The sequence below is a fragment of the Lucilia sericata genome, unplaced genomic scaffold (assembly GCF_015586225.1).
Source record: "Lucilia sericata isolate MDLA Ls3-8-SP2 unplaced genomic scaffold, ASM1558622v1 Contig000475F_arrow, whole genome shotgun sequence".
NCBI lineage: Eukaryota > Metazoa > Arthropoda > Insecta > Diptera > Calliphoridae > Lucilia > Lucilia sericata.
In genome coordinates, this window is record NW_023994490.1 from 187,520 (window position 1) to 211,951 (window position 24,432).

The 24,432-nt window shown below is 28.2% G+C and overlaps 1 protein-coding gene across 1 annotated transcript in view; it reads left to right on the top strand.

The window, feature by feature from the left end:
- LOC119605321 overlaps positions 1 to 24,432 on the top strand; it is a 219,630-nt gene that overhangs the window by 184,714 nt on the left and 10,484 nt on the right. The window contains 2 exon segments of the mRNA XM_037958348.1: positions 19,350 to 19,588; positions 19,591 to 21,174. Coding sequence (XP_037814276.1) covers positions 19,350 to 19,588; positions 19,591 to 21,174 — 1,823 coding nt within the window.

Sequence of the window (24,432 nt, forward strand, 5' to 3'; positions counted from 1 at the left end):
AAAATGTAGCATAGACTATAGACTAGACTATAGACTAGACTATAGACTAGACTATAGACTAGACTATAGACTAGACTATAGACTAGACTATAGACTATAGACTAGACTATAGACTAGACTATAGACTAGACTATAGACTAGACTATAGACTAGACTATAGACTAGACTATAGACTAGACTATAGACTAGACTATAGACTAGACTATAGACTAGACTATAGACTAGACTATAGACTAGACTATAGACTAGACTATAGACTAGACTATAGACTAGACTATAGACTAGACTATAGACCAGACTATAGACTAGACTATAGACCAGACTATAGACTAGACTATAGACTAGACTATAGACTAGACTATAGACTAGACTATAGACTAGACTATAGACTAGACTATAGACTAGACTATAGACTAGACTATAGACTAGACTATAGACTAGACTATAGACTAAACTATAGACCAGACTATAGACTAAACTATAGACTAGACTATAGACTAGACTATATACTAGACTATAGACCAGACTATAGACTAGACTATAGACCAGACTATAGACCAGACTATGGACTAGACTATAGATCAGACTATAGATCAGACTATAGACTAGACTATAGACTAGACTATAGACTAGACTATAGACTAGACTATAGACCAGACTATAGACCAGACTATAGACTAGACTATAGACTAAACTAGACTAGACTATAGACTAGACTAGTCTGTAGACTAGACTATAGACTAGACTAGGCAAGACTGTACTATAGACTAGACTGCAGTCTAGACTATAGACTAGACTATAGTCTGGACTATAGAGTGGACTATAGTCTGGAATATAGAATGGACTATAGTTTAGACTATAGTCTAGTCTATAGTCCAGACTATATCCTAGTCTATAGCCCAGATTATAATCTAGTCTATAGCCCTGACTACAGACTAGACTATAGTGTGGACTAAAGACCAGGCTATAGTCTGGACTATAGACTGGACTATAGACTGGTATATAGACTAGACTATAGTCTGGACTATAAACTAGAATATTGTCTAGACTATAGTCTGGACTATAGGCTAGTCTATAGGCTAGACTATAGACTATAGTACTAGACTATAGACTAGACATATTTTTGCAAAAAAAAAATAAAAAGAAATTCAATTACGATCTAAATTATAAGCTATACAACCACTGTGCTAGCATAAACTCAAAAAGTTGTGTATGCAAAATAATCTAATTCTATTTTAATTTTGAAATAACTGACAATACACTCACATTTTGAAAACAAATATTGTTAAAAATTTCATTTGGTATTCAAAACAAAAAACAGTATTTCATGTATTGCAGCAGGAAGCAGTATGCATATATGCTTTAATTTATTTTGAAACTAAAACCCTTGAATTATGCAACAATAATATGAAAATTCTTTTGATATAATGAAGTATGCTTCAAAAAAAAATGTTAATACTTACTATTAACAATAGTATTTACCCATAGTAGTTTTTAATTATTAATGAAAAATGAAAGGTTTTTAATGTGAATAAGAGATTATAAGCCAAATTGGAATAATTGAAAAAAATATATAAATTGAATAGTTTGTTTTTAATAATACTGCAGTTATTTGAAAGTAGAAGTTAAAACTATTTGAAATTTTTTCTTTCAATTTATAGTTGGAATTGAACAAATTAAATATTTGAGGTATTATTTAAAGAAAATAAGCAAAAACTGAATCAATACGTTCGTGCCATACAATACCACTACAATATGCGTTCGCTTTGCTTTTTTTGTTTTTTTGAACAACAAAGAATAGCGAAAAAACATAAACTTCCATCCATTGTTTTAAAAATCCCATTCATTGAGTGTGTATGTGAAAATTCAAACATAGAAAAAATATGTATGAATGCGTGCATAAAACAGTGGCAAATTGTACCATAAGCCCCTAAAGATATGCTTCTTTTTATGTAAATTTTACAATACAAAATAACAAACCCATAAATGTAGGCAACATATTTAAGGTTTTTAAAAATATGTATTTATTTTTGATATTACGAAGAGAAAAATGTTTAAGGATGAGAACAAAAATGAAGGAAGTAAATTGAGCTTAAAAAATATTTCTTGCCTCAAGCAGTTTGTTTATATTGTAGTAGCATTTATAAAATTTTATTTACTGTAAAGAGTTTTTAAGGATTTTTAGTGGTTTTGAAAGAAATGTTTAGGATTTTTTTTATTATATTTATTTAAAGAATTTTTTTAAATTTAATTTAAAAAGAAAATTTTTGAAGAGCCTTATTACTTCTATTGTAAACTTATCTTTCGTAAAATTGTATTTTTGTTTCTTTGTTAACAAATTTTGTCTCTCAGATTTCTTTCCTCTTGAATTGGAGTCGTATTACCCCTTGTTAAAACTGCCTGCAACCACAAGCTTTTAATCTTTACAAACTGTAAAACCACAAATTTAATGTCATGAGTATGTTTTATTTCACTATGACAAGATTAATTTGTCCTAATAAACATTGAAGAGTAATCAATACCATTAGAAATATACACATTAAATGAATTGAATTTTAGCCAACACCTATAAGTAGGCTAAGAAAACTTATTTGCTATGAGAGCCTGCAATAACTACTACAGAATAATAAGTGACTATATTTATGTAGAAATAATTTCTCTCTTATATTTTCTCTCTTTTATAGAAATTTTTAAAAATTTGTTTTTTTATAGAAAATTTCTTTTATATAGATCTAAAATTTATTTTAATGGAAAATTTTCAAAAATTTTTCTTCTTTATTAAAAATTTTTGATAGAAAATCGTTCAAAAGTTCTTCTTTTTATTGAAAATTTTCAAAAGTTTCTCTTTTTAAAGAAAATTTTCAGAAAATGTCTATTTTTTATAGAAATTTTTCGGAAAATTTCTCTTTTTTTATAGAAAATTTATCTTTTTATAGAAAATTTTTGGAAAATTTCTCTTTTTATAGGAAATTTTCAGAAAATTTCTCTTTTTATAGAAAATTTTCAAAAAATGTCTCTTTTTTATAAAAAATTTTCGAAAATTTTTCTTTTTTCATAGAAAATTTTTTTTTTTTTATAAAAAATTTTCGGAAAATTTCTTTTTTTTTTTCTATAGAACATTTTAGAAAAATTTCTCTTTTTTATAGAAAATTTTCGGAAAATTTCTCTTTTTAATAGAAAATATTCTGAAAATTTCTCTTTTTTATAGAAAATTTTCGGAAAATTTCTCTTTTTATAGAAAATTTTCGGAAAATTTCTCTTTTTATAGAGAATTTTCGGAAAATTTCTCTTTTTATAGAAAATTTTCGGAAAATTTCTCTTTTTATAGAAAATTTTCGGAAAATTTCTCTTTTTATAGAAAATTTTCGGAAAATTTCTCTTTTTATAGAAAATTTTCGGAAAATTTCTCTTTTTATAGAAAATTTTCGGAAAATTTCACTTTTTATAGAAAATTTTCGGAAAATTTCTCTTTTTATAGAAAATTTTCGGAAAATTTCTCTTTTTATAGAAAATTTTCGGAAAATTTCTCTTTTTATAGAAAATTTTCGGAAAATTTCTCTTTTTATAGAAAATTTTCGGAAAATTTCACTTTTTATAGAAAATTTTCGGAAAATTTCTCTTTTTATAGAAAATTTTCGGAAAATTTCTCTTTTTATAGAAAATTTTCGGAAAATTTCTCTTTTTATAGAAAATTTTCGGAAAATTTCTCTTTTTATAGAAAATTTTCGGAAAATTTCTCTTTTTATAGAAAATTTTCGGAAAATTTCTCTTTTTATAGAAAATTTTCGAGAAAATTTCTCTTTTTATAGAAAATTTTCGGAAAATTTCTCTTTTTATAGAAAATTTTCGGAAAATTTCTCTTTTTATAGAAAATTTTCGGAAAATTTCTCTTTTTATAGAAAATTTTCGGAAAATTTCTCTTTTTATAGAAAATTTTCGGAAAATTTCTCTTTTATAGAAAATTTTCGGAAAATTTCTCTTTTTATAGAAAATTTTCGGAAAATTTCTCTTTTTATAGAAAATTTTCGGAAAATTTCTCTTTTTATAGAAAATTTTCGGAAAATTTCTCTTTTTATAGAAATTTTCTGTTTTTATAGAAAATTTCTGTTTTTATAGAAAATTTTCGGAAAATTTCTATTTTTATAGAAAATTTTCGGAAAATTTCTCTTTTTATAGAAAATTTTCGAAAAATTTATCTTTTTTTATAGAAAAGTTTCGGAAATTTTATTTTTTTTTATAGAAAATTTTCGGAAATTTTATTTTTTTTATAGAAAATTTTCGGAAAATCTCTCTTTTTTATAAAAAAATTTTTTATAGAAAATTTGCGGAATGTTTCTCTTTTTTATAGAAATTTTTCGGAAAGTTTATCTTTTTTATAGAAAATTTTCGGAAATTTTATTTTTCTTAAAGAAAATTTTCGGAAAATTTCTCTTTTTATAGAAAATTTTCGAGAAAATTTCTCTTTTTATAGAAAATTTTCGGAAAATTTCTCTTTTTATAGAAAATTTTCGGAAAATTTCTCTTTTTATAGAAAATTTTCGGAAAATTTCTCTTTTTATAGAAAATTTTCGGAAAATTTCTCTTTTTATAGAAAATTTTCGGAAAATTTCTCTTTTTATAGAAAATTTTCGGAAAATTTCTCTTTTTATAGAAAATTTTCGGAAAATTTCTCTTTTTATAGAAAATTTTCGGAAAATTTCTCTTTTTATAGAAAATTTCTGTTTTTATAGAAAATTTCTGTTTTTATAGAAAATTTTCGGAAAATTTCTATTTTTATAGAAAATTTTCGAAAAATTTATCTTTTTTTATAGAAAAGTTTCGGAAATTTTATTTTTTTTTATAGAAAATTTTCGGAAATTTTATTTTTTTTATAGAAAATTTTCGGAAAATCTCTCTTTTTTATAAAAAAATTTTTTATAGAAAATTTGCGGAATGTTTCTCTTTTTTATAGAAATTTTTCGGAAAGTTTATCTTTTTTATAGAAAATTTTCGGAAATTTTATTTTTCTTAAAGAAAATTTTCGGAAAATTTATATTTTTTTAAAGAAACTTTTCAGAAAATTTCTCTTTTTTTATAGAAAATTTTCGGAACATTTATCTTTTTTTATAGAAAATATTCCGAACATTACTCATTTTTTTAAAGAAAATTTTCGCAAAATTTTTTTTTTTATAAAAAATCTTCGCAAAATTTCTCTTTTTTTATAGAAAATCTTCGGAAAATTTTTCTTTTTTCAATAGAAATCTTCTCAAGATGTCTCTTTTTTTATAGAAAATTTTCGAAAATTTTTTTTTTTTCTATAGAAGATTTCTCTTTTTTCTATATAAAATTTTCGGAAAAAAATTTTCAGAAAATTTTCTATAGAAAAAATTTTTTTTCCGAAAATTTTCGGAAAATTTCTTTTTTTCTATAGAAGATTTCTCTTTTTTCTATATAAAATTTTCGGAAAAAAATTTTCTGAAAATTTTCTATAGAAAAAAATTTTTTTTTCCGAAAATTTTCGGAAAATTTCTCTTTTTTATAGAAAATTTTTGGAATTTCTCTTTTTTTATAGAAAAATTTCTAAAATTTCTATTTTTTTATAAACAAATTTCTAAAATTTCTCTTTTTTTTATAGAAAGTATTCGGAAAACTTTTCTTTTTTAATAAAAAAATTTCGGAAAATTACTTTTTTATAGAAAATTATAGGAAAATTTCTCTTCTTTTTTAGAAAATTATCGGAAATTTTCGGAAAACTTTTCTTTTTGATAGAAAATTTTCGGAATTTATCATTTTTATAGAGATTTTAGAGAAAATTATTCTTTTTATAGAAATTTTTCAAAAGTTCTCTTTTCTTATTGAGAATTTCTCTTTTCTATAGCAAATTTTGGAAAAAGTTCTCTTTTTAATATTTCGAAATATTTCATTTTTCTATAGAACAATTTTGAATTTTTTTTTTTTTTTTTATAGAAAATTTTTCAAGATTTTTCGTTTTACTAGAGATTTTTCGAATGATTTATAGAAAATATTCGAAAATTGTGTTTTTGTCAATTATCCAATATTTCCCCCTTTTTTGAAAATTTTTTGATTTTTTCAGACATCGATTTAAAATCAACATAAACATTATTTTTTGCCGATTTGTAGGGTGTTACAAACATTCTTATATCAGGTTATATTTAGAAAATTCTCAATCATTAATAAAATATAACATTTCCAAGCGAAAGCATTGAACAAGATATTATATCTTGTACATTATACATTATTTATATTTTTCCTTAAATCTTTAAAATCTTTACAACTTTAACAGACAAAATCATCAACATCTCAGTATTTGTAAATAAATGACAAACAACTAAAAAGGGAAAGAAAAAAAAAACTAAAGGTATCAAAAGTCATAATAGTAGTTGTCGTTGCCATTCTAAACCCTCAAATCCATTGTTAAAATTGAAAAACAGAAAATAGTGAAAATACTGTAGTAGTTTGTTGGAGATGCGATGCTGCGACAAGGTTTCTTTCATTCAGAGAAAATGTCATTGACACTAGACTATAAGGACGAAAAGAAAAAAACATAATAATATTATATGTATTATTCACATACATATGAGAACGAATATTATTCTTTACATAGGTTCCACACATTAAAGGTAAATGAAATTAAATATTAGGAGGATTTCAAAAGTTGTGTAAAAAAAGATATAAAAGATTTTGGGAAATTATAGAAAATTTTAGAAATTTATACTTCTATGAGAAATTAAACTTTTTATGGAAATTTTTCCAAAATGAATCCTTATTATAGAAATATTTATTTCTTAGATTTATATCTTCCCAAATTATTTTCGAGCCGACAGTTGCAACAATACTTATGTAAACGCCAAAAGTTCCCTGAACTTTTGACTAAAAAAATTAATAAATTATTCAGTTTTCAGTCTACACATATCATTCTGTTTGACCCTAATGTGTAACTATTTATGCTACAAAAAATCCGTAATTATACCCTACACCACTTTAGTGGGGAGGGTATATTGGATTTGTGCTGATGTTTGTAACATACAAAAATATTCGTCCTAGACCCACCTTAAAGTATACCAATCGGCTTAGAATCGTTTTCTGAGTCGATTAAGCTATGTCCGTCCGTCCGTCTGGCTGGCTGGCTGGCTGTCCATGTAAACCTTGTGCGCAAGCTACAGGTCGCAATTTTCAAGATAATTGGATGAAATTTGGCACGCACGTTTTATTTGACCCAAGGACGAAGCCTATTGAAAATGGTCAAAATCGGTCCATTATTTCACCTAGCCCCCATAGAACAGAACCCCCCGAAAAGGGCTTCTGAGCTCATAATTATGTTAAATATACAGATATATCGATAAAATACGGCACAACTAAGTTTTATAGAAGTCTTGATGACCCTGCCAAATTTCATAAAGATCGGGCCCCATTTGACCCTAGCTCCCATACAAAGTCCCCTCCAGAAAATTACTTGAATGTCCCAAATTAACTTATAAACACAAATATCGCGATGAAATTCAGCACAATAAAATATTATGTAAATATAAATATATTCATATATCGGGTTTGGTCCATATTTGCCCCTATCCCCCATATAAAGCCTCTTTCAGAAAATTAGTTTTTCATCCATAAATTGCTTAAATGTATCGGAACAAGGGAATATTGAAGATAAATGCTTTATTATGAAAAATAAATCACATTTAATATTCATAACTGGTGTAGGGTATCATATGGTCGGCCACGCCCGACTATACTTTCTTACTTGTTTTTTTGTTTGAACTTTTTTTGGTTTTGTTCATATTATTTACCTAGAATTATAAGTGTGTATGTATGTGTGTGTTAGACACATACAAGTACATTTACTATTTTCACCTAAACCTGACATTTGAACAGTTTTACTGCAGCCATCATTTCCTACTGTGGCATACACACACATACACAGTATTATCATCCTGCATCAAAATATTATCATCATCATCATCATCGCCACCACTTTACTTTACGCTGGAACAATTTCACTCTAAGCCTGGTATGTTTACTTGAAAGTTTTTCAACCAAAAATATTTCAAAATCGAAATGAAAAAAAAAAACATGAACATTTCCGCCAGTCAGAGTACTTTTTCATGTACATGAATGAATTGTTTTGTACTTTTGTTGTGTTTCTATTTTTTTCTATTATAATTTTTTTTTTTGGAGGAAGATTTAACTTTACACAGAAATGTCATCAATGAGCGTTGATTTAAATATTTTGAGTATTTTCTCTTATCGTGTGAATGTGAATGTGTTTTTTAGAGGCTAAAACTTTTAAAACTGTTTGTCAAATCTATCAGTTACACATTCAACTACTTATCTACAGTGTGGTCGCAGAAGTTTAAAGGAATTTTAGAAACAGTAGAGATGAAAACATCTTTAAGTTCCTAAGATTTCATACAAAAGTAGAAAATTTGTTAAAAATTAAAAACAATTAATAAATTTAAAAAAAGACGAATTTTTGATAAGTTTTTATCACTTTCTATAAAAAAGAGAATTTTCTAAAATATTTTGAAAAAAAAAGAATTTTAGAAAATTTTCTATAAAAAAACCAAAAAAATATGAAAAAATACAAATTTTTGAAAATTTTCTATCAAAAAGCAAGACTTTCAGAAAATTTTCGATAAAAAAGGAAAAAGTAAAAAAAAAAAAATAAAAATTCTCTATAAAAGACAAATTTCCTATATAAAGAGGAATTTTTAGAAAATTTTCTATAAAAAAGAGACATTTTCACAAAAATTTCTATAAAATGAGAAATTTTCGAAAATTTTATTTAAAAAAAAAAAATTCGAAAATTTTCTTAATACAAGATAAATTTTCTATAAAGAAGGATATTTTGTGAAAATTTTCTATAAAAAGGCATTTTTTATTAAAAAAAAATCCGAAAATTTTCTGTTAAAATAGAAAATGTCCGACATTTTGTATATAAAAAGAGAATCTTCTTCCGTACATTTTCTATAAAAAGATAAATTTTCCGAAAATTTTCTATAAAAAAAGAGAAATTTTCTTTAAAAAATAGGAAAATTTCCGTAAACTTTCTATAAAAAAAAAAAATCCAAAAATTTTGTATAAAAACATGTCGAAAATTTTCTATAAAAAAAAGAGAAATTTTCTATAGGAAAAAGAGATAATTTCCGAAAATTCGTTATAAAGAAAAGAGAAAATTTCCGAAAATTTTCTATAGAAAAAACAGAATTTTCATTAGAAAAAAGAGAATTTTCTATAGAAAAAATATAATTTTCTATGGAAAAAAGAGAATTTTCTATGGAAAAAAGAGAATTTTCTATGGAAAAAAGAGAATTTTCTATAGAAAAAAGAGAATTCTTTAAAAAAGAGAAAATTTTCTATAGAAAAAAGAGAAAGTTTCCGAAAATTTTCTATAGAAAAAAGAGAAATTTCCAAAAACATTTTTTAAAAAAAGTTCCGAAAATTTTCTATAAAAAAAAAAAATAAAAATTATGTATAAAAAAAATTTCCGAAAATTTTCTATAAAAAAAATCCGAAAATTTTATATAAAAAAAGAGAAAATTTTCTATACAAAAAAGAGAAAATTTCCTAAAATTTTCTATAATAAAAAAAAACTTCTATAAAAAAAGAGATTATTTCCGAAAATTTTCTATAGAAAAAAAGGGAAAATTTGCGAAAATTCAGAAAATTTTCTTTAAAAAATAAGAGAAATTTTTCAAAAATTTTATATAAAAAAGGATAAATTTTCCGAAAATTTTCTATAAAAAAAGAGAAGTTTTCCGAAAATTTTCTTTAAAAAAAGAAAAATTTTCTTTAAAAAAGAAAAATTTTCTATTAAAAAAAGAGAAATAAAAAGAAATTTATATAAATGGAGAAATCTTCAATAATTTTGTATAAAGGGAAGGAATTTTAGAAAATTTTCTTTAAAAAAATTCTGTAAAAAAGATAATTTTTCGAAAGTTTTCTTCCAAAAAAATTCAAAAATGGGAATTTTTAAAAAACAAATATAATTTTCTTAAAAATTTATATAAAAAAGGAGATTTTTAAAATTTGTATACCCTACACCACCAAAGTGTATCGAGCGATTCAGAATTACTTACTGAGTCGATTAAGCCATGTCCGTCCATCCGTCTGTCCGGCTGGCTATCCATGTAAATCTTGTGCGCAAGGTACAGGTCGCAATTTTCAAGATATTTTGATGAAATTTGGACCATACGTGTTTTTCGGCCCAACGATGAAGCCTATTAAAAATGGTTGAAATTGGTCCATTATTTGACCTAGCTCCCATACAACCCTACCGCCCGAAAGGGTCTCTTGAGTTTATATTTATGTTAAATATTGTAGTATCTCTACAAAAATCGGCAAAAATTAGTTCTAAATACGTCTTAATAATACTACCAATTTTCGTAACTATCGGACTTTATTTGACCCTAGCCCCCATACAAAGTCACCTTCAGAAAATGACTTGGAGGTCAATAATTCACTAATAAACACTAGTATCACGATGAAATCCAGCATACATAACTCTAATATTAACGTAAAGCCATGTACCAAAATTTATAAGGATAGGCCCATATTTACCCTTGCCCCCATATAACCCCTCTTTTAGAAAATCACTTTTTTCAACAAATTGTTAAAATATTTCGGAATTAAGGTAAACAACTTAAATACTTTGTTATTAAAAATAATCCACATTTTTAACATACTCAGTGGTGTAGGGTATCATATGGTCGGCCATGCCCGACTATACTTTCCTACTTGTTTTTATAAAAAAATATAATTGTGTATAAAAAAAAAAAAAAAAAAATATTTCAGAAGTTTTAGAAAAATTTCTATAAAATTTAAAAAGCTTCTATATAAAAGAGAACATTTCAAAAAAAAAAAAAAAAATCTATAAAAAAAGGAAAATTTTCCACAAATTTTTTTATAAAAATACAAATTTTCAGAAATTTTTCTATAAAAAGAGAAAGTGTCAGAAAAATTTTAGAAAAATAGAAATATCTTAGAAAGGTTTCTATAAAAACTAAAATTTTCATAAAATATTCTATAAAAAATTATAATTTTTTCGATGATTTTTTATAAAAAAGAGAAATTTTAAGAAAATTTATTTAAAAAAGAAAAAGATTTTAGTTTTCTATAAAGAAGAGAAATTTCAAAAGCTTTCTGAAAAAAGAGAATTTTTGAAAATTTTCTTATAAAAACGTTACTTAAAAAAGCACAAATTTTAATTTTCATATACCTAAAGAAATTCTCTCAACGAATTATTAAAAAACTAGCATACCCTGAGTGCTTCGCTACCCTAATCAAAATTAAATGCATAAAAAATTTTTTTAACTTTTATAGAAAATTAAAATTGATTAAAATTTTTTTAATGTTTCAGTTTTTTACGTTCAATATTACGTGAATAAATTCTCATTCAGAGAATCCAAAAGGTACCATTTGAGGAATGGAAAAGTACCAAAGAGTTCCCACTTACAGACTATTATTCAGTCAAGATCATGTATGTTAAAATTTATGTTCCTAGGTTGAATATTTTAGAAAATTTAAAAAGTACCATTTATGAGATAAAAAGTACTAAAAATTTCCCTCTTAAAGACTCTTATTCAATGAGGACCATGTATGTTTAATAATCATGTGGTTTGGTTTCATATTATAGAACATACAAAGAGTATAATTTGAAGAAAGAAACAGTACCAAAAGTGGAATAAATTCTACCTCAGTGGAAAATAGTGAAAAATAGTACAAATTTTCCCCTTTTCGCTGAGAAATATACATTTTTGAGAATTAACAAAATCTTCCGTATTTAAAACTATATATCACATATTAAACTCAAATGATTAAAAACTGTATTCATTTGTTCCAGAAAAATTGTGCTTTCAAAAAGTACCAAACAATTTACTCGAATTTGGTCCTATATAGGCCTTAGTAATCGAATTTCAAAATAATATACCAATAGCTTATTTTGTGTGAGTAAATAAAGTAGTTTTTCAAATTTTATAAAAATTGGCTCAATGAGTTTGAATAAAATTAAATTTGTCCCCCTTTTTGGTACTTTTTTCCCCAGTGAAATAGCAAAAATTTAGTTTCAACAAATATTACAGAGTTAGTCCGCTATTTAATAGGAATACTTGAATAAATCTAAAAAATTTTCTTAATGTGCTAAAAAAAATACCAAAAATACAGTTTTCTCCCTTTTACACCCAAAAAGGACTGAATTAAAAAAAAAAAAAAAATACGAAACAGGTATCTCCTAATTTTGGGAGATATATTCAAAATATTTACAAAAATTTTATTTTGTTTATTAGTTCAAAAGTTATAAAGGGCCAAAAAGGTACCAAAATCACCAGTCAGTTAGTAACGCTACTCTTTTATAAATATAGATTATGCATCCCTTTAACTAAAAATAATATAACTTTTACAAAGATTTACCTTAAATACTTAAGTACAATATTTAAATTACAATTTATTAAAAAAAAATCCTTTGTTTTAATTATTGCAATTAATTACAAAAATTTTTGTATTTAAATATTAAATATTTATATCAATAGCACCATAATGTTTTCAAATTATAAGTGGCTTAAAAATAGATTATTTAATTTTTTTTACAAATATATTATAATTATTTTATGTACATTTCATTTAAATTATGCAATAACAGCAAAAAGAAAATAAACAAAATTTAATAAAAATCACAAACATTTTTATGTAAATGAAATAGGTAATAAATAAAATAATAAAAATTAATTTACAAAACAAATATTTAAGTTTAAATTTTTAACACATATTTTAAGGCATTTTAAAGCGAAAATGAACTTATCTTCTTTAAAATCAAAAATTTTACAAGTATCTACATATATGTAGTTTGTAATGTAGTCATTAAATCTTCTACAAATATTCTCCTTACTCTTTAGAGGAGTAAAGAGAACAAATGAAATTAACACTTAGAGAGTTGTGTCTTTGATTACTAAAACACTGTTAGGGTTGTATTTATTCTGGCAGATAAAATAGAAAATAAGCACAACCTATTTAAAGGAGTCACAGTTTAACATACATATGTATAGCATAAGTATCAGCGCCAAGAAAAGTACTCGACAAAATAAAACAATTGCATATTTTTAGTTGCTTAGCAAAATATTATTTGTATAGCATATCTTATGGCGGCTTTATTTTAAATCTATTAAAAGAAATCATAGAATGTACTGAACTGTGATAATCCCTAATAGCTGCATGTATTTATGTTGGTTTACATGTTATTTCTCGACCGGAATTCAAACACATTTGCTTTGACTTTAAACTGTCTTGTCAGTTCAGCCACACACATTTTGTGTTGCATTTAAACAAAACTTATTTTGCTTAAAGTTTATGTTTAAAAACTAAAAGTTATGTTTATAGTTTGAAATAAGCTGTTAAGTTAGTTAAATTTTCACACTATTTAACATGATATGAAGTTAAAGTGTCGTTATATAGAACTATTTAGAAGGCTAACTGATTGGGTTAGATTGAAACAAACAGTCTTCCTGAGTAATGTAATCTTTGGAATAATATTATTCCCAAGATATTTCGATCTAATTTCTACGACAGCTTGTCAAAATCAGTTAAAGTGTTCTGCATGTTTTTCATTCATTGGAAACCCATAGTGCAATTTTGTTTAATTTTGAATAATTTTTTTTTTTTTTCTTTTTTATAAAAAATTTTTGATAAATTTTTTCATTTTATAGAAAATTTACAAAAAATAAAATTATGTTTTAAAAAATTTTCGACTAATTTTCTTTTTATAAAAAATTTTTGATTAATTTAACTTTTTAAAGAAAATTTTCTATAATTTTTTTATAGAAAATATTTACGATAAATTTTCATTTTTAGAAAATTTACGATAAATTTTCATTTTTAGAAAATTTACGATAAATTTTCATTTTCAGAAAATTTTTGCTAAATTTTCTTTTCATACAAAATATTTCATAAATTTTCCTTTTATAAAAAGTTTTAATTTTAATAGCAAGTCTATAAAAATCTTCATTTTTATATAAAAATGTTTGATAAAATTCCTTATAAATTTTTTTTAGTTAGATAGTTAGTAGTTAGATAGTTAGTAGTTAGTTAGTTAGTAGTTAGTTAGTTAGTTAGTTAGTTAGTTAGTTAGTTAGTTAGTTAGTTAGTTAGTTAGTTAGTTAGTTAGTTAGTTAGTTAGTTAGTTAGTTAGTTAGTTAGTTAGTTAGTTAGTAGTAGTAGTTAGTTAGTTAGTTACTTAGTTAGTTAGTTAGTTTGTTGTGTTAGTTAGTTAGTTACTTAGTTAGTTAGTTACTAGTTAGTTAGTACTTAGTTAGTAAGTTAGTTAGTAGTTAGTACTTAGTTAGTTAGTTAGTTACTTAGTTAGTAGTTAGTTAGTTAGTTAGTTAGTTAGTTAGTTAGTTAGTTAGTTAGTTACTTAGTAGTTAGTTAGTTAGTTAGTAGTTCGTATTAGTTAGTTAGTTGTTAGTTAGTTAGTTAGTAGTAGTTAGTTAGTTAGTAGTTAGTTAGTTAGTTAGTAGGTAGTTAGTTAGTTAGTTAGTTATTAGTAGTAGTTAGTTAGTTAGTTAGTAGTTAGTTAGTTAGTTAGTTAGTTAGTTAGTTAGTTAGTTAGTTAGTTAGTTAGTAGTTAGTTAGTAGTTAGTTAGTTAGTTAGTTAGTTAGTTGTAGTTAGTTAGTTAGTTAGTTAGTTAGTTAGTTAGGTAGTTAGTTAGTTAGTTAGTTAGTTAGTTAGTTAGTTAGTTAGTTAGTTAGTTAGTTAGTAGTTAGTTAGTTAGTTAGTTAGTTAGTTAGTAGTTAGTTAGTTAGTTAGTTAGTAGTTAGTTAGTTAGTTAGTTAGTTAGTAGTAGTTAGTTAGTTAGTTAGTTAGTTAGTAGTTAGTTAGTTAGTAGTTAGTTAGGTTAGTTGTTAGTTAGTTAGGTAGTTAGTTAGTTAGTTAGTTAGTTAGTTAGTTAGTTAGTTAGTTAGTTAGTTAGTTAGTTAGTTAGTTAGTTAGTTAGTTAGTAGTAGTTAGTTTAGTAGTTAGTAGTTAGTTAGTTAGTTAGTTGTAGTTAGTTAGTTAGTTAGTTAGTTAGTTAGTTAGTAGTTAGTTAGTTAGTTAGTTAGTAGTTAGTTAGTTAGTTAGTTAGCAAAATAATCTAATAATTATATAAAAAAAAATTTCGAAAAATCTTTTTTTTTTTTTTTTTGTACAGAAATTTTTCTATAGAAACTTATTTAAAATATGTTTTTATATTATGTTATGTTCTTTCCTTATAGAAATTTTTTATAAATTTTTTTCATTTAAATTTTTTTCGAAATTAAAGCCTTTATCAATAAATATTCGTAATTCACTTATTTTACATTTATCTTTAATTATATTAGAAAACCATCACTTCATCACCACCTAGAAGGAGTTGGTCCTGAGGTTTACAAAAGCAAACATTAAATGCAAATCAATTTATTCTAAAATTAATCAAATTCATTTACAAACCATAATGTTATTCTCGAAATTAGAGGTGAATATGATGATGTGAATATTTTAAAGCTTAAATGTTAAATATTTGTTGCATACATGGGGGTCTTTGTGAGATACAAAATAATTTGTATTGTAAATTACAAAAATAGAAAGGTTAAATATTTTATGAAATTATTATGTAAAATTTTTAATAATTTTTAGCTCAATTACTTTTGTAAATATTTGACATTATAAATTTACACTTCAGTCAAAAGAAATAATAACTGATGTTATTGAGCATCATAGAATTAAATTTTTGTTAGAACATTTTTAGTATTTGTTGTTTTTTTTTTTTTTTTTTTTTTTTTGATGCTTATTGTGACAAATTTTACATAAGAATAATTGTATGGTCTGCAAAATGTTATTTAAATTTCTTTAAATAACAATAATTTGAATATTTAAAAACTCAGTCATATAAAGATAAATATGTACATCATATAGAGTAGTCTATGCACGGGCTTTAATAAAATGAAAGGATTCATAAAGTATGAACAACAAAAAAAAAAAAAAATAGTAAATGTAATACAATAGACAGACAACGGAACATAGGGACAAAACAAAAAAAAGAACTAACTAAACGAACGAAAAGACGAACTAGGAAGAACTAACGAACTAACGAAAAAAACGAACGAAGCAAAGACGAACGAACAAGAGGGAACGAAAACGAAAACGAACAACGAACGAACGAACGAACGAAACGAACGAACGAACGAACGAACGAACGAACGAACGAACGAAACAACGAACGAACGAACGAACGAACGAACGAACGAACGAACGAACGAACGAACGAACGAACGAACGAACGAACGAACGAACGAACGAACGAACGAACGAACGACGAACGAAACGAACGAAACGAAAACGAACGAACGAACGAACGAACGAACGAACGAACGAACGAAACGAACGAACGAACGAACGAACGAACGAACGAACGAACGAACGAACGAACGAACGAACGAACGAGAACGAACGAACGAACGAACGAACGAACGAACGAACGAACGAACGAACAAGAACGAACGAACGAACGAACGAAAGAACGAAACGAACGAAGAAAACGAAACCGAACGAACGAACAACGAACGAACGAACGAACGAACGAACGAACGAACGAACGACAACGAAGAACGAACGAACGAAAAGAACGAACGAACGAACGAACGAAACGAACGAACGAACGAACGAACGAACGAACGAACAACGAACAAGAACGAAAAACGAACGAAAACGAAGAACGAACGAACGAACGAACGAACGAACGAACGAACGAACGAAGAACGAACGAACGAACGAACGAAACGAACGAACGAACGAACGAACGAACGAACGAACGAACGAACGAACGAACGACAACGAACGAACGAACGAACGAACGAAACGAACGAACGAAAGAACGAACGAACGAACGAAAAACGAACAAGAACGAACGAAACGAACGAACGAACGAACGAACGAACAACGAACGAAGAACGAACGAACGAACGAACAACGAACGAACGAACGAACGAACGAACGAACGAAGAACGAACGAACGAACGAACGAACGACAAACGAACGAAACGAACGAACGAACGAACGAACAACGAACGCGAAAGAACGAACGAACGAAAACGAACGAACGAACGAACGAACGAAACGAACGAACGAACGAACGAAAGAACGAACGAACGAACGAACGAACGAACGAACGAACGAACGAACGAACGAACGACAACGAACGAAACGAACGAACGAACGAACTAACGAACGAACGAACGAACGAACGGAACGAACGAACGAACGAACGAAACGAACGAACGAACGAACGAACTGAACGAACGAACGAACTAACGAACGAACGAACGAACGAAGAACGAACGAACGACGAACGAACGAACGAAGACGAACGAACGAACGAACGAAAGAACGAACGAAACGAACGAACGAACGAACGAACGAACGAAACGAACGAACGAACGAAAACGAACGAACGAACGAACGAACGAACGAACGAACTAACTAAGAACGAACTAACGAACGAAACGAACGAACGAACGACGAACGAACAAGAACGAACGAACGAACACGAACGAACGAAGAACGAACGAACGAACGAACGAACGAACGAACGAACGAAAGAAACGAAACGAACGAACGAAACGAACGAACGAACGAAGAAAACGAACGAACTAACTAAATAACGAACGAACTACTAACTAAAAAACTAACGAACGAACGAACGAACTACGAACAAAAACGAACGAAACGAACAACACGAACACGAACTAACGAACTAAAAAACGAAAGAACGAACGAACGAACGAACGAACGAACGAACTACGAACTAACGAAACTAACGAACGAACGAAACGAACTACTAACGAAACGAACGAATAACGAAGAACGAACGAAACGAACGAACGAACGAACGAACTAAAAAAGAACGAACGAACGAACGAACGAACGAACTAACGAACGAACGAACTAAACGAACGAACGAACGAACGAACGAACGAACTAACTAACTAACGAAACTAACTAACGAACGAAACTAACTAACTAAAACTAACTAACGAACTAACAACTAACTAACGAACTAAACTAACTAACAAAAAAAAAAAAAAAAAAAAAAAAAAAAACAACTAACTAACTAACTAACTAACTAAACTAACTAACTAACTAACTAACTAACTAACTAACTAACTAACTAACTAACTAACTAGCTAACTAACTAACTAACTAACTAACTAACTAAATAATTTCTGAAATACAATTAGATTGTCCTGAAATACAATTGGAAATGGTGTTGTAATTTTAAAGAAAGCCTGGCAATACCTGATAAATTATTCCAGCAAGCTCTACATTCGTCTGTTTCCGGTCGCCCAATTTCCTATAGTTGTACTGGTAGACCTGTGTGTCCCACCTCGGACTTACTCAATTAAGGAGGCTTCTTGCACTGCCGCTTTCGGAATCACCAGATATTAGTAGAGAGGAATCTCTCACTATTGTTTATATTCGTACCTCGATTCATCGACCGGTTTTGAATTCGTCAGTTACCCATCCGTTCAGTTACTCATCCGGTACCCATCCTATCTACCTCCGTTGTTGAACTTTAGGGGTAACACAACACGTGATAACCCCAATCAATCTCATATTTTCAAATTTAATTTATATAACCAATATCTGATTAATGCGAGCCGCAGTCCTGGAAATTCGAAGAAAAGTAAAAAACGCCCTAATACACATATGGATTATTTTTTAAACTTAACAACAAAATAGTCTGTCAGTAACATAAACATTGAGTAAAAAAAAACAACAACAAAAAATTAAATATTTTTTTTTCTGGCATTCGTAATCATAGGGATTAAGACCAATAGGATAACAAACAAAAAAAAAAAACTGTATTTAAAATTCAATGAAATTTCAATATCAAAAAAATCAGAAAAATATAATAAAAAAGTAATTCATTTAAGCAGAATTCTAAAAATGATGTATCACAATACAAGTTTTTTTTTATCATATTGTATTTTGAGTTGAGTATAAATATAATGGACTAGTTTTTAGGTTTATCGATTCGAAATAAACATGAATTTGCACTTCTCTCGTATTACAATCACCCAACAAAAAAGACCACAAAATGAGAGAAAAATGAAAAAATAAATAACAACAATAGCAGAGAAAAGGCCAACATAAATACATTTAACAATTATTTGTTTTTAGAAAAAAAAAAAAAAAATCGATTAAATTATATAAAAGTTAAGTTTAAGTTAAACCTACAAGTTTAAATTAATTTGCAATAAAATATTTAAATAATTTAAGAAAATTGCTAAACAGTTTTTTGAAAATTTACTAATTTTTCAAATTCTCTTCTTTCTCTTTTTAGTTCTTCACCTATAGTACCTTTAATCAATACCCTGCAATCATCTCTCTCGCAAGAAAGTGAAACACGTCGACCGCCTTTACAAAGACAAGATTACTCTTGCCTCGACTCTAGTGAAGCACAATCGGATGATAGTCATTTGACTAAAGACTCCATAACACGAGAATCTCAAAACGACGAATTATCTTCTTCAACTCTGGATAAAATCGATGTTAGTACTCTACCCTTGCCAGCTTTGCCGCCCAAAAAAGACGCACCAAACTAAGAGCCAGTCCCTCGAAACATCATCATTGTCGCAGTAGACATGAAAGTCCTCAGAAGCATCAGCAGCAACAACCAGATTTAAGAGATCCTCATGGTGCTAACGAAGCTGCTCAATTAACGGCAGAAGAAACCAAACATCTCTCGGCGTTTCAGCAATACGTGGCTAAGAGAAGAGAAAGTTTAGAGGCTTCTTCGCGCAGTTTCAACGAGAAACTGGAATCGCGCAGAATGCATTATCATATGGGTGGTGGCGGAGGAGGGGGACCAGTAGGTGGTAATTCCTCTTCGGCGGCTGGTGCTGGCATTCATATGCCCACTTATCTATTTGGAGAACAGTATTATACCGGCTTAACGGGGGGCTCGAATCGCAAATCGATGGGTCCCTCCTCGAAAGAGGAAATTTACTTGAATAAATCTGGTTGGGTCCAAGTTAACACCAAAAGAGCCAACGATGAAAATCGTGGCTATCGTCGTGCCAATTATAATCATCAAAATGGTGATTTACGCAATACTATACGTGTGATACAAATCGATAATACCAGACGTTCGGATATGGCTCGTCAGGCCTTACTGCAGCATCAGCATTCTATGATGGAACCGCCTAAGTTTGTGAGCAGTAAAGTGGAGGAATTGATACAGAGAAATGAGGCTCGTTTGGGTAATGCCAATACCCGAGATTCTGCTTTAAGGCCTGGTTACCGGATTGTGGATCCTCAATTGGCTTCCATATTAAATGAGCGTCCTGGTTTCTTGCCTGTTAAAAATCTCAACGATCATGATTCCCCGCCTCCCATAACACCCATACTTTCACCACCACCTGCCTTTCAAGATAGCAGTGCTAAAATAAAATCCTTTGATCGCCGTCGCACCATATCCAGTCGTCCGACACCGCAACACACAATACTACAACCCCAAGCTATAATTAACAATTCCAATCTGCAAGCTGTCAATGGTGTCAACAATAAAGGCATGGTTTTCTCCCGCTCCTTTGAATACGACAATCGTCGACCTACCCCCACAGATGCCTATGTCGAAACATTTTCCCGCAGCTTTGATGGCAATCTTACCGAGAGGGCTACCACGGCTCCTTTGCCGCGTGACCGTTCACCCAATTTTAGCACTCTAACTGGCAATTCTCCCAATTATCTAACGAAAAAAGACTCGGGTGGTGGCAGTAGTGGTAGTTTAAAATCACGTGATTCTTCACCTAAATATCAATCTCCTGTGGCCTCTATTTCTTCTGCACAATCTCCTCAGAATCAAAAAACAACTGCCTATCTAAATACATCGGTTAAAGAAGCTCCTCCCTCGTATAGTGTGGCCGGTCATTCGGCCTCCATGACTGCTCAAAAGTATTCACCACGTTCAGGTCATCACGATCGTTCGTTTGAACGTTCAAAAAGCCATAATGTTCTGGGCCGTTCTCGTAAATCGCAATTCAGTCGTTCCGGTAGTGGCTCAACGGCTGTAATGGCAAACAGTATGGGTGGCGTGTCGAGATTTCGAAGTTTTGATACGACGGCCAGTCAACGTTTGAATTCGTGTGATAGTGGCGCAAGATCGGGTAAGTGAAAAAAGGAAAATAATTTTGATTTATTAGAAACTTTCTAGTTCAGTTCTAGTTCAGTTCTAGTTCTAGTTCAGTTCTAGTTCAGTTCTAGTTCAGTTCTAGTTCAGTTCTAGTTCAGTTCTAGTTCAGTTCTAGTTCAGTTCTAGTTCAGTTCTAGTTCAGTTCTAGTTCAGTTCTAGTTCAGTTCTAGTTCAGTTCTAGTTCAGTTCTAGTTCAGTTCTAGTTCAGTTCTAGTTCAGTTCTAGTTCAGTTCTAGTTCAGTTCTAGTTCAGTTCTAGTTCAGTTCTAGTTCAGTTCTAGTTCAGTTCTAGTTCAGTTCTAGTTCAGTTCTAGTTCAGTTCTAGTTCAGTTCTAGTTCAGTTCTAGTTCAGTTCTAGTTCAGTTCTAGTTCAGTTCTAGTTCAGTTCTAGTTCAGTTCTAGTTCAGTTCTAGTTCAGTTCTAGTTCAGTTCTAGTTAAGTTCTAGTTCAGTTCTAGTTCAGTTCTAGTTCAGTTCTAGTTGAGTCCTAGTTGAGTTCTAGTTGAGTTGTAGTTCAGTTGTAGTTGAGTTGTAGTTCAGTTCTAGTTCAGTTCTAGTTCATTTCTAGTTCAGTTCTAGTTCAGTTCTAGTTCAGTTTTAGTTCAGTTCTAGTTCTAGTTCAGTTCTAGTTCAAGTTTTATTCTGGTTCACTTATAGTTCAGTTCCAGTTCAGTTTTAGTCCAGCTTTAGTTCAAACTTAATTCTAGTTCAGTTCTGGTTCATCACTATTTCAGTTCCAGTTTGTGCAGATTATTGGTATGATATTAAGTATTTGTCAAACACAAAGTTTATTTCCACCTTAAAATTTTGATCTTTCCTTCTCAAATTCCTTTGGCTAATTCTAAATCTGTTCGATTCTTGACTCTATCAAAATCTACATTTTATTTCCTTCTTAGCTTTTTTTTATTATGTTAATACATATTTCTAAACATTTATACAAGTTTTTCATCGTTTTGTATTCATTTTGAATCGTAAAGTTTTTCCATATTTCAAACACATTACAAAAAATTCAAGCTTAAATTTATACCATTTGGGAACACCTCCTTAATTAAGAAGTTGCCTGCATACACAAAAACAGAAACTAACTCAATAAATAGGTATTATAGTATATTCGGTCATATGTAGAAGAGACTCAAGTTTGTGAAAAATATATTAGGGGACAATAGACATTTTTATCATTTCCTAAAGGTTTTTTTGGACTTTCAAGAGTGTCAATATTATAAGTCACCCTAATATACAGTTAATCTCAAAAATAAGTATACAGAAATACTGACAATTGGTTTTATTTAAAAAAGGATATTATTTTTTCAAAAATCAAAAAGTAACACATTTATTTATTAAAAACAATTATGATAATTATTATTCACTACTTTTTTTTCTTCATATTTTGGTTCTTTGAGTTCTCATTTAAGCTGAAGTTAAGAAGGTGCAAAATTTACGTCACAAAAATAAGTATACAGATAATTTTAATATGTATTTGGCTTAATGATATTAACAAAATTCATGAAAATTTTACCGTTTGAATGTAATTATTTTATAATAAAAATTCTGTACACTATAACATGGAAAAAATTCACTTTTTGTTCCGAAAAATTTAAATTTTTGGTAATTGATCTGAATATTATTTATAGGAGCATTTTTCCTATTTAAGAACATCTGACTATTTAAACCCCCGGAGTTTTGGCTCGGGTATTCAATAACATCCCTCGTTTGTTTATTATGATGCATTGGAAGACGATATTTTAACTTTTAAATTAATTGTTTTTGTTTTTTGGTTCCAATCATCCATTACACACTTCTAAATACTACCAATAATCGTCAAATGGTGACCATGTCAATAACTTACACTACATATCGGTTCTGAAATTGATTATTGTCCAAAATAGTAAGATTTTTATATTAAATCAGGCTCAATTGGTGGTATGAATACGAATTGAACAATTTTGAACACAGATACATCTTAATTTGTTGCTAGAACAAATAAAATGTCCGATCCATAAAACATGGTTATTGTATCAAGTATATCAAGATATGATTGGTAGCGTTATTGTATGCTTTGGAAATCGGAGTATTTGGAAAACCTGTTTAAATTAAAGAAAATATATAGAATTATCCAAATTTTAAAGTTTATGTTGTAAGTCTTAAGAAATCGGAGTTAAATTTCGGTTTTTTTAAGAACGTATTCTGTTCAAAATGGCCAAATTCATGCATATAACATTAATTTCGAAATAACAACTCTTTTCAAAAGTTAAAAATTCTATTTCCAATGCATCATTTGGAGGGTTCAATGACCACCAGATCCAAAATCCGGGGTCTAAAGTGGAAAAAAACTATCCTACTAATTAATTCCGGAGCCAATCGGCCCAAATTTCAAGATTTCGGAACTAAAAGTAGATTTTTTCCAAGTTATTGTGTAAAAAATATTTTATTAAAATATTTAAAATGTGTAAAAAATATTTTATTTATTAATACAAGTAAAATTTCCATAAATTTTGTTAATATAATTAAACCAAATATATACTGAAATGATCTTTTTGATTTTTGAAAAAATAATATCCTTTGTTAAATAAAACCAATTGTCAGTATTTCTGTATACTTATTTTTTGAGATTAACTGTATTTATCATTTATTCCAACCAATAAAAATAAAAGTTTAAAACTGTATAATCCCCATAGAGGTTTACCATTATTCTCCACTCAGCATTTAAACAAACATCTATTCACTTTTTTAAATATTTCTATGACCCTGTACTGGTGAAATTTAAAAGCATCTCACAAAAAATTATTTAAGCATGAAAAAAGTATGTACGAAATACTGGGGAAAATCGTTAATAAAATATAGAAATAAAATAATAACTTGAATAAAGAGATCGATTTTTTTATAAATTTGATATTTTAACAGTACTAGTTCAGTTTTAGTTCATTTCTAGTTCAGTTCTAGTTCAGTTCTAGTTCAGTTCTAGTTCAGTTCTAGTTCAGTTCTAGTTCAGTTCTAGTCTAGTTCAGTTCTAGTTCAGTTCTAGTTCAGTTCTAGTTCAGTTCTAGTTCAGTTCTAGTTCAGTTCTAGTTCAGTTCTAGTTCAGTTCTAGTTCAGTTCTAGTTCAGTTCTAGTTCAGTTCTAGTTCAGTTCTAGTTCAGTTCTAGTTCAGTTCTAGTTCAGTTCTAGTTCAGTTCTAGTTCAGTTCTAGTTCAGTTCTAGTTCAGTTCTAGTTCAGTTCTAGTTCAGTTCTAGTTC